Source organism: Hyperolius riggenbachi, chromosome 12, assembly GCF_040937935.1.
Source record: "Hyperolius riggenbachi isolate aHypRig1 chromosome 12, aHypRig1.pri, whole genome shotgun sequence".
In the NCBI taxonomy this organism is placed as follows: Eukaryota; Metazoa; Chordata; class Amphibia; order Anura; family Hyperoliidae; genus Hyperolius; species Hyperolius riggenbachi.
Window position 1 is genome coordinate 51,350,757 of NC_090657.1, and position 12,427 is coordinate 51,363,183.

At 41.9% G+C, this 12,427-nt stretch overlaps 1 protein-coding gene across 3 annotated transcripts in view; it reads right to left on the reverse strand.

Annotated features, from left to right (window-relative positions):
* TRPC4AP (transient receptor potential cation channel subfamily C member 4 associated protein) overlaps nucleotides 1–12,427 on the reverse strand; it is a 92,813-nt gene that overhangs the window by 26,679 nt on the left and 53,707 nt on the right. For all 3 annotated transcript variants that reach the window (XM_068264504.1, XM_068264503.1, XM_068264505.1), the window contains exons 12-13: nucleotides 8,496–8,597; nucleotides 6,328–6,411 (exon numbers count right to left, since the gene is read on the reverse strand). In XM_068264504.1, the coding sequence (XP_068120605.1) occupies nucleotides 6,328–6,411; nucleotides 8,496–8,597 (186 nt within the window). The remainder of the gene's footprint in view (nucleotides 1–6,327; nucleotides 6,412–8,495; nucleotides 8,598–12,427) is intronic.

Here is a 12,427-nt window from a genome sequence, read left to right on the forward strand (position 1 = left end):
ACTCTCTAAATACATACAGGGTGCATTTCTCTGTTTTCTTTCTGTCCTGTGCAAGAATTCAGGTCCACTTTAACCACTTCAGCCTACAGCGCGGAAAATCTCATGCATCCGAGCAACGTTCACCTCCCATTCATTCGCCAATAACTTTATCGCTACTAATCCCAATTAATTGATCTATATCTTGTTTTTTCCGCCACTAATTAGGCTTTTAGGTAGTACTGAGATAGGAGGTGCGCTGGACTTTTATTATTACAAGCGTATGTTTAAAATTGATTTGTATGTTTATTAGTTATAATCAATATATCAACCAATAAAATTATACCATACTCTCACGCAAACACACATTCATGCATAGAGCGTGCTGGTTCCCCTTTAAAAATGGTATGTATCGACTCTACCCAAACAAATGCTGCAGCAAAGGGAGAGGATCAAAAAAATATCTTAAAAAAGTATTGCTTAGAACAGAGTTAAAAAATCGTGTAAAACAATTGGATCTATAATGTATATAAGTGTCAAGAGGATTTGTATCACTATCCTGAGTCACCAATACTCATATAGTCCTCGCTACACTGCGCAGCCTTAAACTTGCGTCTTTAGACTATATGAGTATTGGTGACTCAGGATAGTGATACAAATCCTCTTGACACTTATATACATTATAGATCCAATTGTTTTACACGATTTTTTAACTCTGTTCTAAGCAATACTTTAAGATATTTTTCTGATCCTCTCCCTTTGCTGCAGCATTTGTTTGGGTAGAGTCGATACATACCATTTTTAAAGGGGAACCAGCACGCTCTATGCATGAATGTGTGTGTGCGCGTGAGTGTAGGTTATAATTTTATTGGCTGATATATTGATTATAACTAATAAACATACAAATCAATTTTAAACATACGCTTGTAATAATAAAAGTCCAGCGCACCTCCTATCTCAGTACAAACGCTTTTTCTTCTGGGGTGGGATAAGGGGGTAACCCCACCCAAGGTGGTAGCAGCAGGAGGAAGTTCTTATTGTGGGGAAATTTTGAAATCCTAAAATTTCAAAAAATTTCTTTTAAATTTTTTTTGGGCAGCGCCTTCCAGTTTACTTTCTTTAGGTAGTACATTTTGCTAAGAATTATTTTTTTCTAAATCCATTTTAACAGGAATATTAAGAAATGGAAAAAAAATTATTATTTCTCAGTTTTTGGCCATTGTAGTTTAAAATTAATACATGCTACCGTAATTAGCCAGTTTACCCCCGCCCGTACGGATTTCTCCGTCCCTTTTTCCATCCTTTAACCCCCAGGGACGGAGAAATCCGTACTTTGCGCACTCCCACCGCTGCCCGCGCTCCCGCTCGTAAACACGCCACCCGCCGCTAGTAAACACGCCGCCGCCCGCTCGCCCGGAGATCAATGAACGGAAAAAATCCATTCCCGTTCGTTGATCTTAGCCCCGCAATGATCCGCTGCTCTCCGATGGGCAGCGCGATCATTGTGAGAAAAATCAAACACAGCCTCCTTATACTTCCTCCAAGCTTCCGGAAGGACGCTTGGAGGTTGCATTAAAGCAAAAAGTTACTGTGGCCATCTTGTGGCCAAATAGTAAAACTACACCCTACACATTTTTCACATACAAATAAATTACTTTTACACAAAAAATTAACTCATTACCTCCCACACTCCCAATTTTTTTTTTTTTGTAATAAATTTTTTTTTAAAAAATGTACAATAAAAAAAAATACATAAATAGTTACCTTAGGGACTGAACTTTTTAAATATTTATGTCAGGAGGGTACAACACTGTTACATTATAAACTATGGGCTTGTAATTAGGGATGGACGCAAAACTGAAAAAAATGCACCTTTATTTCCAAATAAAATATTGGCGCCAAACATTGTGATAGGGACATAATTTAAATGGTTTTATAACCGGGACAAAAGGGCAAATACATTTCATGGGTTTTAATTACAGTAGCATGCATTATTTAAAAACTATAATGGCCGAAAACTGAAAAATAATTTTTTCCCACATTTTTCCTATTTTCCCATTAAAACACATTTAGAATAAAATCATTTTTGGCATAATGTCCCACCTAAAGAAAGCCTAATTGGTGGTGGAAAAAACAAGATATAGATCGTTTAATTGTGATAAGTAATGATAAAGTTATAGACGAATGAATGGAAGGAGCGCTGAAAGGTGAAAATTGCTCTGGTGGTCAGGGGGTAAACCCCCTCAGTGGTGGTGAAGTGGTTAAAACCCATGTATTTTATTTGCGTATTTGTCCCGCTTATTACGCTTTTTAAATTATGTCCCTATCACAATTTATGGCGCCGATATTTTATTTAGAAATGAAGGTGCATTTTTTCAATTTGCGTTCATCACTATTTACAAGCTTATAACTTTTAAACAAATGAATAAGATGCTCTCTTAACATGTATATTTAAAAGGTTTAGACCCTTAGGTAACTATTTATGTAGTTTTTTTTTTTTATTGTAATTTTTTTAATTAAAAAAATGTATGTGGGTGATTTTAGCTTGGGAGGTAAACAGCAATTTTTAGATGTAATATAATGTTATTCTTTATTTAAAAAATGTAAGTGGGTGCAGTTTACTATTTGGCCACAAGATGGCCACAGTCAAAAAAGTTCCTGGAGCATACGATCACGCTGCCAGGAACTATTAGGAGACTGCAAACAATTTTCCCGAGCAGAAATACCGCGCTCTCTGCTTAGAAAGTGTCGGTATTTCTCCGGGGGGCTTAGATCGGTGAATGGGAATTATATTCCCATTCACTGATCGGGGGGCTAGCGGCAGGCAGCGGGAGCGCGCCTGATCGCGCGCACCACGCTGCAAGAGCAGCACACAGTCTATAGGGTGAAGTGGTTAAGCCAGATACAGATACCCAACCCCGAATGGTCCATTTCACCACTTCCATGACAGCCAACAGATTTTGACTACTTGGAACAGCTTGTGCAGCGAGCTTTTACACTTTATGGAAGTGGTAAAATTGGCCAATCAAGACTGGATATGTGTGCACACCTTAACTACTTCAGCCTTCAATCGTTTTTCACCTTATGCATCCGCCAATAACTTTATCACTAATTGTCACAATTCATTGATCTCTCTCTTATTTTCCCCCGCCACCAATTAGGCTTTCTTTGGGTTTTTACATTCTGCTAAGAATTCTTTTTTTCTAAATGCATTTTAACAGGAATATTAACCTCCTTGCCGGTTATCCCGAACACAGTTCGGGGTAACCTGCGCAGGAGGATTTCTCAGGCCCCGCTGGGCCGATTTGCATAATTTTTTTTTTGTTACAAGCAGCTAGCACTTTGCTAGCTGCTTGTAACTTGCGATCGCCGCCGCTCGCCGCCGATTCGCCGCTACCCGCCGCGCCGAGCCGCCCCCCGCCCCAGACCCCTGCGCAGCCTGGCCAATCAGTGCCAGGCAGCGCTAAGGGGCGGATCGGGGTTCCCTCTGACGTCACGACGTCTATGACGTCGGTGACGTCATCCCGCCCGGTCGCCATGGCGACCGGGGAAGCCCTGCAAGAAATCCCGTTCTCAACGGGATTTCTTGCATACTCTGATCGCCGAAGGCGATCGGAGTAGGTAGGGGGATGCCGCCGCTCAGCGGCTATCATGTAGCGAGCCCTTGGCTCGCTACATGATTTAAAAAAAAAAAAAAAAAAAAAAGTGCGGCGCTGCCTCCTTGCCGGATTTTTTAGACCGGCAAGGAGGTTAAAGGATACCCGAAGTGACTTGTGACATGATGAGATAGACATGTGTATGTACAGTGCCTAGCACACAAATAACTATGCTGTATTCCTTTTTTTCTTTCTCTGTCTGTAAGAGTTAAATATCAGGTATGTGAGTGGCTGACTCAGACAGGAAGTGACTACAGTGTTACCCTCTCTGATAAGAAATTCCAACTATAAAACATATTCCTAGCAGAAAATGGCTTCTGAGAGCAAGAAAGAGATAAAAAAAAGGGGAATTTATTATCGGTGAGGGTCACACTGTAGTCACTTCCTGTCTGAGTCAGGACTGAGTTAGCCACTTACATACCTGATATTTAACTCTTTCAGACAGAGAAAGAAAAAAAAAGGAACACAGCATAGTTATTTGTGTGCTAGGCACTGTACATACACAGGTCTATCTCATCATGTCACAAGTCACTTCGGGTATCCTTTAAGAAAACATTTGTCCCGGTTATTACACCATTTAAATTATGTCCCTATCACAATGTATGGTGCCAAAATTTTATTTGGAAGTAAAAAGGTGCATTTTTTTCAGTGTTGCGTACATCACTATTTATAAAACTTATTTATTAGTAATATACCCTTCTTGGCACGCATATTAAAAAAAAAGTTCAGACCCTTAGATAACTATTTATGTTTTTATTTTTGAAATTGTAATTTTTTTTTTGTTAAAGGGGCACTATGGCGAAAAATTATGTTTTACAGTCACTGTACTATGCATAGCTGTTTGTAGAGCATAGTAGTTAACATGTAGTGAGTCACAGGTTTTTTTTCTAAAACACTGACATCAGCATGTTATACATTTGCAGTCACGTCGGCAGAAGTACCTTTCCGACGCGACTCAGCCTGATCCATGTAGCTGTAGGAGGCATCTTTCCCTGTTGCTGTAACTGACTCCCCTCTCTGCAGCGCTAGAAGGTTTCTTCTAAATTTCAACTGCACGATTGTGCAGTTATACTGTTCCCCCATGTGCCGTAAAGAGTAGCAGCTTTTCTGCTGTGCGGGGAGTGGAACGCATCCTCCCTCTTAGGTGGGACGCAACTGTGTGTGAGGAGGACTGTGGAGGAACGCATCATCATTACTGATGAAGCTGCCCGGCAAGGACCCCTGTAGCGAAGCTGGCATAGAAACGGACACCTAATGTTGTCCGTTTCTATGGCTACCAGGCTTCTCTCTGTGAAGTGCGCAGACAGAGCGGCGGCGGCTTGCAGAGCAGACAAGTGCTGTAGCTGTGTCCTGCTAATTGTACAGTAGTTGTGATTGTTGTTTTTTTTTGTGGTGAATTTTTTTTCTTACCCAATCGTTTTTTCAGTATTTTTTTTCTAAAGCAAATTGCAGGTAGTTATTCAGCCAGAGTAATAAAAAAAAAATAAAAAAATGAATAACTACCTGCAATTTGCTTTAGAAAAAAAATACTGAAAAAACGATTGGGTAAAAAAAAAAAAAAATTCACCCCAAAAAAAAAAAACCCAACAATCACAACTACTGTACAATTAGCAGGACACAGCTACAGCGCTTGTGTCTGCTCTGCAAGCCGCCGCCGCTCTGTCTGCGCACTTCACAGAGAGAAGCCTGGTAGCCATAGAAACGGACAACATTAGGTGTCCGTTTCTATGCCAGCTTCGCTACAGGGGTCCTTGCCGGGCAGCTACATCAGTAAAGATGATGCGTTCCTCCACAGTCCTCACACGCAGTTGCGTCCCACCTAAGAGGGAGGATGCGTTCCACTCGCCGCACAGCAGAAAAGCTGCTACTCTTTACGGCACATGGGGGAACAGTATAACTGCACGATCGTGCAGTTGAAATTTAGAACAAACCTTCCAGCGCTGCAGAGAGGGGAGTCAGTTACAGCAACAGGGAAAGATGCCTCCTACAGCTACATGGATCAGGCTGAGTCGCGTCGGAAAGGTACTTCTGCCGACGTGACTGCAAATGTATAACATGCTGATGTCACTGTTTTAGAAAAAACCCCTGTGACTCACTACATGTTAACTACTATGCTCTACAAACAGCTATGCATAGTACAGTGACTGTAAAACAATTTTTCGCCATAGTGCCCCTTTAACATTTTTATTTGGGTATTTATTTGGGTGTGGGAGGTAAACAGTAATTTAAAATGTAATTTGTGTTTTGTGTGTGAAAAAAAATTAAAAATTAATGTACATGTAGTTTTATTATTTGGCCACATTCTTATTTTTAATTTTCTCCTGTAAGAGAGCACTCTCGCTTAGAAGTATTAGGAGGACTTGATTTTTTTTTTTTTCATTCAGAAAGACCATGGCTTCTCATAAGAAGCTGTTGGTCTTTCTACCTGGACTTAGATCAATGAATGGGAACTATGTTCCCATTCATTAATCTCCGGACTAACGGGGGCGGCGTTTTTTTCAGATGTGATCTTTCGAAGCACGTTTTACGAATTAAAGTAATTGACTGTTCCCATAAATCGGTCGATTAGGGCATATTCTCTCTTCGGATGAGATCGTAAAAATCCAGACTATCCAGCTAAAACGCCGCTTGATCACAATCCCCTTTCCTAGTGACACTGGTAAATAAGCTGTAACATGTTACATGGCAGACGCACCTGAAGGAAGACTCTGCTGGCTCCTTCTTCATCACCTGCAGCAGTCTGGTTAATAAGCCCTTCTTCCCATCACACACCAAGCTCCTGGAAGACAAGGCAAACCTGGTGAAACAAGTGCTTAGTGCAAAGAATCAGCTGACATCACTGACATCTTACTGCAGGAAAGGCAGACCACACTTGTATAACTATAGGTGGCCATGCACTTCACAATTTTAACCTGTGAATATCCGGCAGATTCTATAACTGTGATGGAATCCACTAGAAATCGACGTTGCAAACGATCTATTCAGTCAATTGAGAGGAACGGAAAAATTTGCTCGATCGGTGGCAGGTTGGGAGCACATCGCAAGAAGTGTTCAAGTAGGCAACGACTGGCAGAGTGCTGGCAGCAGAGCTATGACTCTCACCTGTCCTCATGGTGCCTTTACTTCATGCCGCGGGGCTCCTCCTCTCTGTCTTCTCTCCCTGTCATATCATGGCAAAAGCTGTAGTTCAAACACTAGAAGGTCTGACGTGTATGCTGCGGACCCTCTAGCGTGTGAACTATACCTCTGTTCATCTTACATTATCAATATCCACCCCTGGTGGAGAGGTTGATCCCCATTTTTCCTTATCTACAGAGAGCGACTTTTAATCCTGAGTGAGGACAGGTCTAATCTCCTCACCTGCCTATACAGTGGTTACCTTACCTAGGCGGTAACCCACGTTTGTGAGTATGTACATTATATACTTTTCATTTCCAACCCCTTGTTTTGCATACTACCCTTTAGATTTTAAGCTTGCAAGGGCAGGGCTCTCCCCCCCTTGTGTCTTGGTAACCATTATACATTTTATTCATCATGTTAATTTTATCACTGTCATTACCAATTCTATAATTTGTATTTTGTATCATTCTTTGTATTTTGTCACTAATTATGTATCTTGTATTTTGGTGTACACCATTGTCTGTATTATTATGTACCCCATGTTTGTTTCTTACTTTGTACAGCGCCACGGAATATGTTGGCGCTTTATAAATCAATAATAATAATAATTATAGCTTCTGTCACATGACACGTGAAAAGGCAAAAGGAGGAGGAGCCTGGGGGATGTGGAAACACCACATGATAGGGGGGAGACCTGGGCACCCAGACAGGCGGCATCTGAAAATCTATCTTATGGTCAATCCGGTGGCCATCTATAGGTGTATGGCCACCTTACCACTATTACATTCAGCATGGTGGTGCAGCAGACCATAACATGCTGTGGGTACAATTATGTAATGGTTTGAAGCATACATGAACCAATATGTGCCATGAAGAATCAGCTGGGTACAAGTATACATGGGTGCGTAGTATACAATACCATTAAGTTGGAGGTCCCTTTTTACATAGCAAGACAAAATAAACAAAAAACAAAACAAAAGACCTCTCCTAAAAACAAAACAGAAGCCAACATTTCTATCCAGCTGAGCAAACCCTACTGATAACAAGACTGGGCTGTAAAGTTCAAACAGCCATTTCTTTTCTTTTTCAGCAGCTTTTATACCAGTAGCAGTTTGGAAATAAAGATATAAGACTCCAAAAAGGTCTTTTGTACTATTAGTACCACAAAATAATCATCAAGTTTTATTTTTGATTCAGGTTTGTTTTAACCCCATTATTGCCATGCGGCTTTGGCCCCTTTCCCTCTGAGATTACAGATTGTCTCACAATGATCACAAGTTCAGGAGTCAATGAAATCAGGTTGAAACCTTATGGGAAAAAGGCATCAGGGAACGCCAATAGAGATATCAGACTCATTCTGAAATCTGATCATAATTGGTTACTTAGGAAAATTTTCAAAACCGGTTTTGTGGTTAACCGCTTTTAAGAAAATTGTGTTATCTTCAAGGACAAAAGAATGCCTGGGTTCTCCTTGGAAGAAATGGTTTCTCATTAACACAACAGGACACACACTCACCTCCTGAAAGTCCATTTACCTCTAAACATGAGTAAATTCTTGCCAAAAAGCTTGTTTTATGCAACAATTCGAATTACATTCAACAGAAAAGTGCAATAAATGAGAACTAGAGGGAAACAACTCAAGTCAGACTATAAGGTCAATAGGTGAACAAGTAATGACATGATGCAGAGAACACACATGCCGGCCAACCAGCCAGACACACGGCCATATGGAGTTGTTCTTACCTGTCAGTATTCAGCACAGCCTCCACTTCTGGTATATTGGCTTTTAAGGCTATTGCACTTAGTTCATTGAGTTCTTGGCTGTTGAGTAGTAAATATTTATTTCTGCAATAACAGAAAAAAAAAAAAAAAAAAAAGTGTCAGATTTCAGCAGAAATATCAAGACCAATTCTGCCATCCCCAGCTCAGCCCCAACTGATGCAATAGAAAGCTATGCAGCCAAAATGCCCTGTTCCTCCTCCTCCGACTGGCAAACAAAACCCCAAAATGCAGCCTTTTCCCAAGAAAACTCAAAGCATATATAAACAGAGACCCTAGTATTTAATTTTTGAACTTAATAACAAACCATGCTTAACGTGTGGCAAGCTTAAATCTGCATTGTGGCAGTCTTACTAAAGTCCAGCAGCAGGTGCTCCCACTGCTCCACAGTCTCAGGGTACCTCCATAGCCCCCAATGCACTCACACAATGAGGTCATCACCTGTAGTCCCCCTAAGGAGGTGGACCAAAACTGCCAGACTGTCTTATTCGCTTTCACATTCATTTTAAGTTGGGGAGGAGCCAAGAAGAAAAGGAAGTACGCAAATCATAATGAATCCTTGCCCCTCCTGTGCGAGTGACCGTATACAGACCAACACTAGACTCAGTGCCTTATGTTCTGCTTCATAGACAATCCTTTAAAGAGGAGCTGTTAGCCATACTATCTCAGAAAAAAAAACGCAACACACATCAAGTAGATAAATACTTGCTCTACTTACCTAACATATGTATTGCACTGTCCACGTTTGATTTTAGTAATTTTTCTACAGTAAAAAAAGAAAATACTTCATAGCATTTGCCATTTTAAGTGTGGCTATTTTGAAGCCAATTCTGATGTCCTTTCCACCCTTACTCTCCTCTGCCTGATTTGCCCACCCTTCACTATAGAAAGTGCATTGTCTCAGCATGAGAAATATTGGCCAATCAGTGAGGAACAGGTGTGGGAGGGGAAAACAGGAGGGAAAGAGGCTTCAGCCAATCAGGATGCATTAGTTAAGTCGGACGGGAAGTAGAGAAGCAAAAAAGGACAACCCAGCATGTCCTGCAACTTCCTTTTTGTGTACCAAATTTTGTGTGTACCAAATAAGAGTCAGGTAAACTGGGGAATGATCATTTATCAACAAGAAAAGTAATAGTGATTTTAACTTTTGGATTGCTTGGTTAGCATCCTTATTACTTGTTTACCAGATAAAAATAAAGAATTGATTTTTTATTTTATGCCCAACAGTTACACTTTAAGCCTGTAATCTCAGGGCTACCCTCTGTTTTGCTACAACTGTCCTTAGAGTGTACCCGAGGCAGTATTAAGAATAATAATAATAATTTAAAAAATTTTTTACATACTTGCTTAAGAAGAGGGAGGCCTCTGAATTCTGCAGAAGCTTTTCACGTCATCCTGACCACCACCTTTGCCACACAAGGACCCCCCGAAACGAGCCGGTCGGATAGGTTACATGACCACGCTCTTCATGCTTGAATGAGGAGCGTGGACATGATCTTCAAGAGGGTCCAAGGCAGCTGTGGTGGTCTGTACTGGAGGACGACGTGGGAGGTCTCTGATGGATCCAGGGAGATCCCTCTAAGGTAAAATACCTGATAGTTTTTTTTTCCCGTTTTTGTTTATTGCCACCTCAGATTCACTTTAATAGCTCATTCACTTTTATACTGCAGACCACCTGTTTACCATGTGCAGTGCTAAGGCTCCATTTACACTTAATCAGTTGCTCTCAGTTATAACTGAAAGGACAACTGATTTTCATAGTAATGTCCATGTTTCCCAATGGCTCTGTTCACACAATACGCTTTTTAACTGAAAGATTTTGTCAGAATGCACTACTATGGAGAAGAAAAAAAACACATACCAACTGATTAAGTGTGTGGCCTAAGGCCTGGTGCACACCAGAGGAGTTTTTGAGCGTTTGAGTTTTTAAATCTGCTGCTAATGTTATCCTATGTGTCTGTGCACACTGGAGAAATGAGGTTTTGTAAAAAAAACCCATAGCATTACATTGGGAAGAGCTTTTAGAGGTTTCAAAAGCTCTTCCCAATGTAATGCTATGGGTTTTTTTTTACAAAACCTCATTGCTCCAGTGTGCACAGACACATAGGATAACATTAGCAGCAGATTTAAAAACTCAAAACGCTCAGAAAAACTCCTCTGGTGTGCACCAGGCCTAAGAGAGAAGATGGCTGTAAAAAAGTAATTAACCGTGTCAGGATTCCCAGCCTCTGCAGTGATCAGAAAGCACTGGAGCTGTTCCAATTTGCATATGCGTGTGTCAGGACTACTGTTACTGCAGCAATGAGCTGGCAGTGACCTTGATACAATTTGCATATGCATGGGAGTGTTCCATCACCTGCAGGGTGATTGCTCCATTAGTGGAAGCATTTAGCATCCTGAGTTCCCAGCAGGCTTTGCTGTTGCATTGTATTGCCTAGCTTAGTGCAGCTGGACCTAAGCTTGCCTGATCGCTGACTCTTGTATCTGGTGTTTATGTCCTGAATTCCTGTGTCCTAGTTCCTGTTCTGAGTACGTGGATTCCAAGCCTGTGTTCCTGTTGATGTCCTAAACTTTTGGAGTTCATGCCTGTATGCCTGTTCCTGCTCTGAGTATCTGGACTTCACACCTGAATACCTGTTCATGTCTGGAGTACCTAGATCTCCTTGCCTGTATGCATGTTCCTGATTAAAACTGTTCCTGGATAACCTGCATGTCTGTTCCTGATTCAACCCGCATATCTGCTCCTGGACTTATCAGTTTGCCGATCACTGGGTAATATTCCTGCATATATGAACTTGTGTTGCAACCTGTTCCTGCATTATGGTTTGGAAACCCTGCTTTGAACATTGCATGTACCTGTCACTGTAAATAAACAGCACTTGCATCAAATCCTGGACATCTGCATATATTTGGGAGTTACTAACTGCACAGAGCACGGCTGAGCATGACAAACAGTAATGAAAGAAGGGCGCTTTTTTTTAATCAGCATTTTGGCCACAACAGGTTATCTAGTGTAAAAAGCTCCCACTTCTGAAAAGAGACTTCAAATCTAAAAGGCAGATACTGTAATTGCCTATGATCAGGGAAGGCTTCGATCCTATAGAGAATTGATGGCTAACCTTGGCACTCCAGCTGTGGTGGAACTACAAGTCCCATGAGGCATTGCAATACTCTGACAGCTCTAAGCATAACTCGGGGAGGCAGAGGCATGATGGGATTTGTAGTTTTGTCACAGCTGGAGTGCCAAGGTTAGCCATCACTGCTATAGAGCCTTATAGAGCCTTCCCTGTCCTCTCTGGTTCCACTCGTCTCAGTGCTGTCCCCCCTGTTTAAATTTGCTGCCTCGGGAGGGCTTTGGAAGCACTTGTGTACCCGAGAGCTTCCACAGACCGGCGGCTCCATACTGCACGCACGCACGCATGTACGAGTGCTTCCAAGGCACCCAAGAGCTCACAGATGAGTGTTAGACCACTTGGCTGAATACACACTACAGGGGTGACAACACCTGAAACGTAGGGAGCAAGAGAGGACAGAGGCTCTGTCTCTGGGCTAAGATCCAGAGCCTCCCCTGTCCATAGGCGAAAAATAGAAATTCACATACAATTTATATAATGAACCTGAGACGAGGGGAAACAATGTTTTATACATATCTGGAGGCTTCCTCCAGCCCCTCCCTCGCAGATCACTTCCTTCGCCGCGGTCTAAAGCCTTCTAGGTCCTCCGTTAGTAGCCCCGTTCTCCGCGGCCAGTCAGCATGGTGCGGCCAAGCACACTCCCCCATCTTACTCCCGTGGCTGGGAGCGTTCTGCTCCTGCACAAGTGCAGTACGCTCCCGGTGGCAGGGTGAGCGCACGTGGCCAGACTGCGCATGTGCAGCATGCACGACTGGTCGCAGA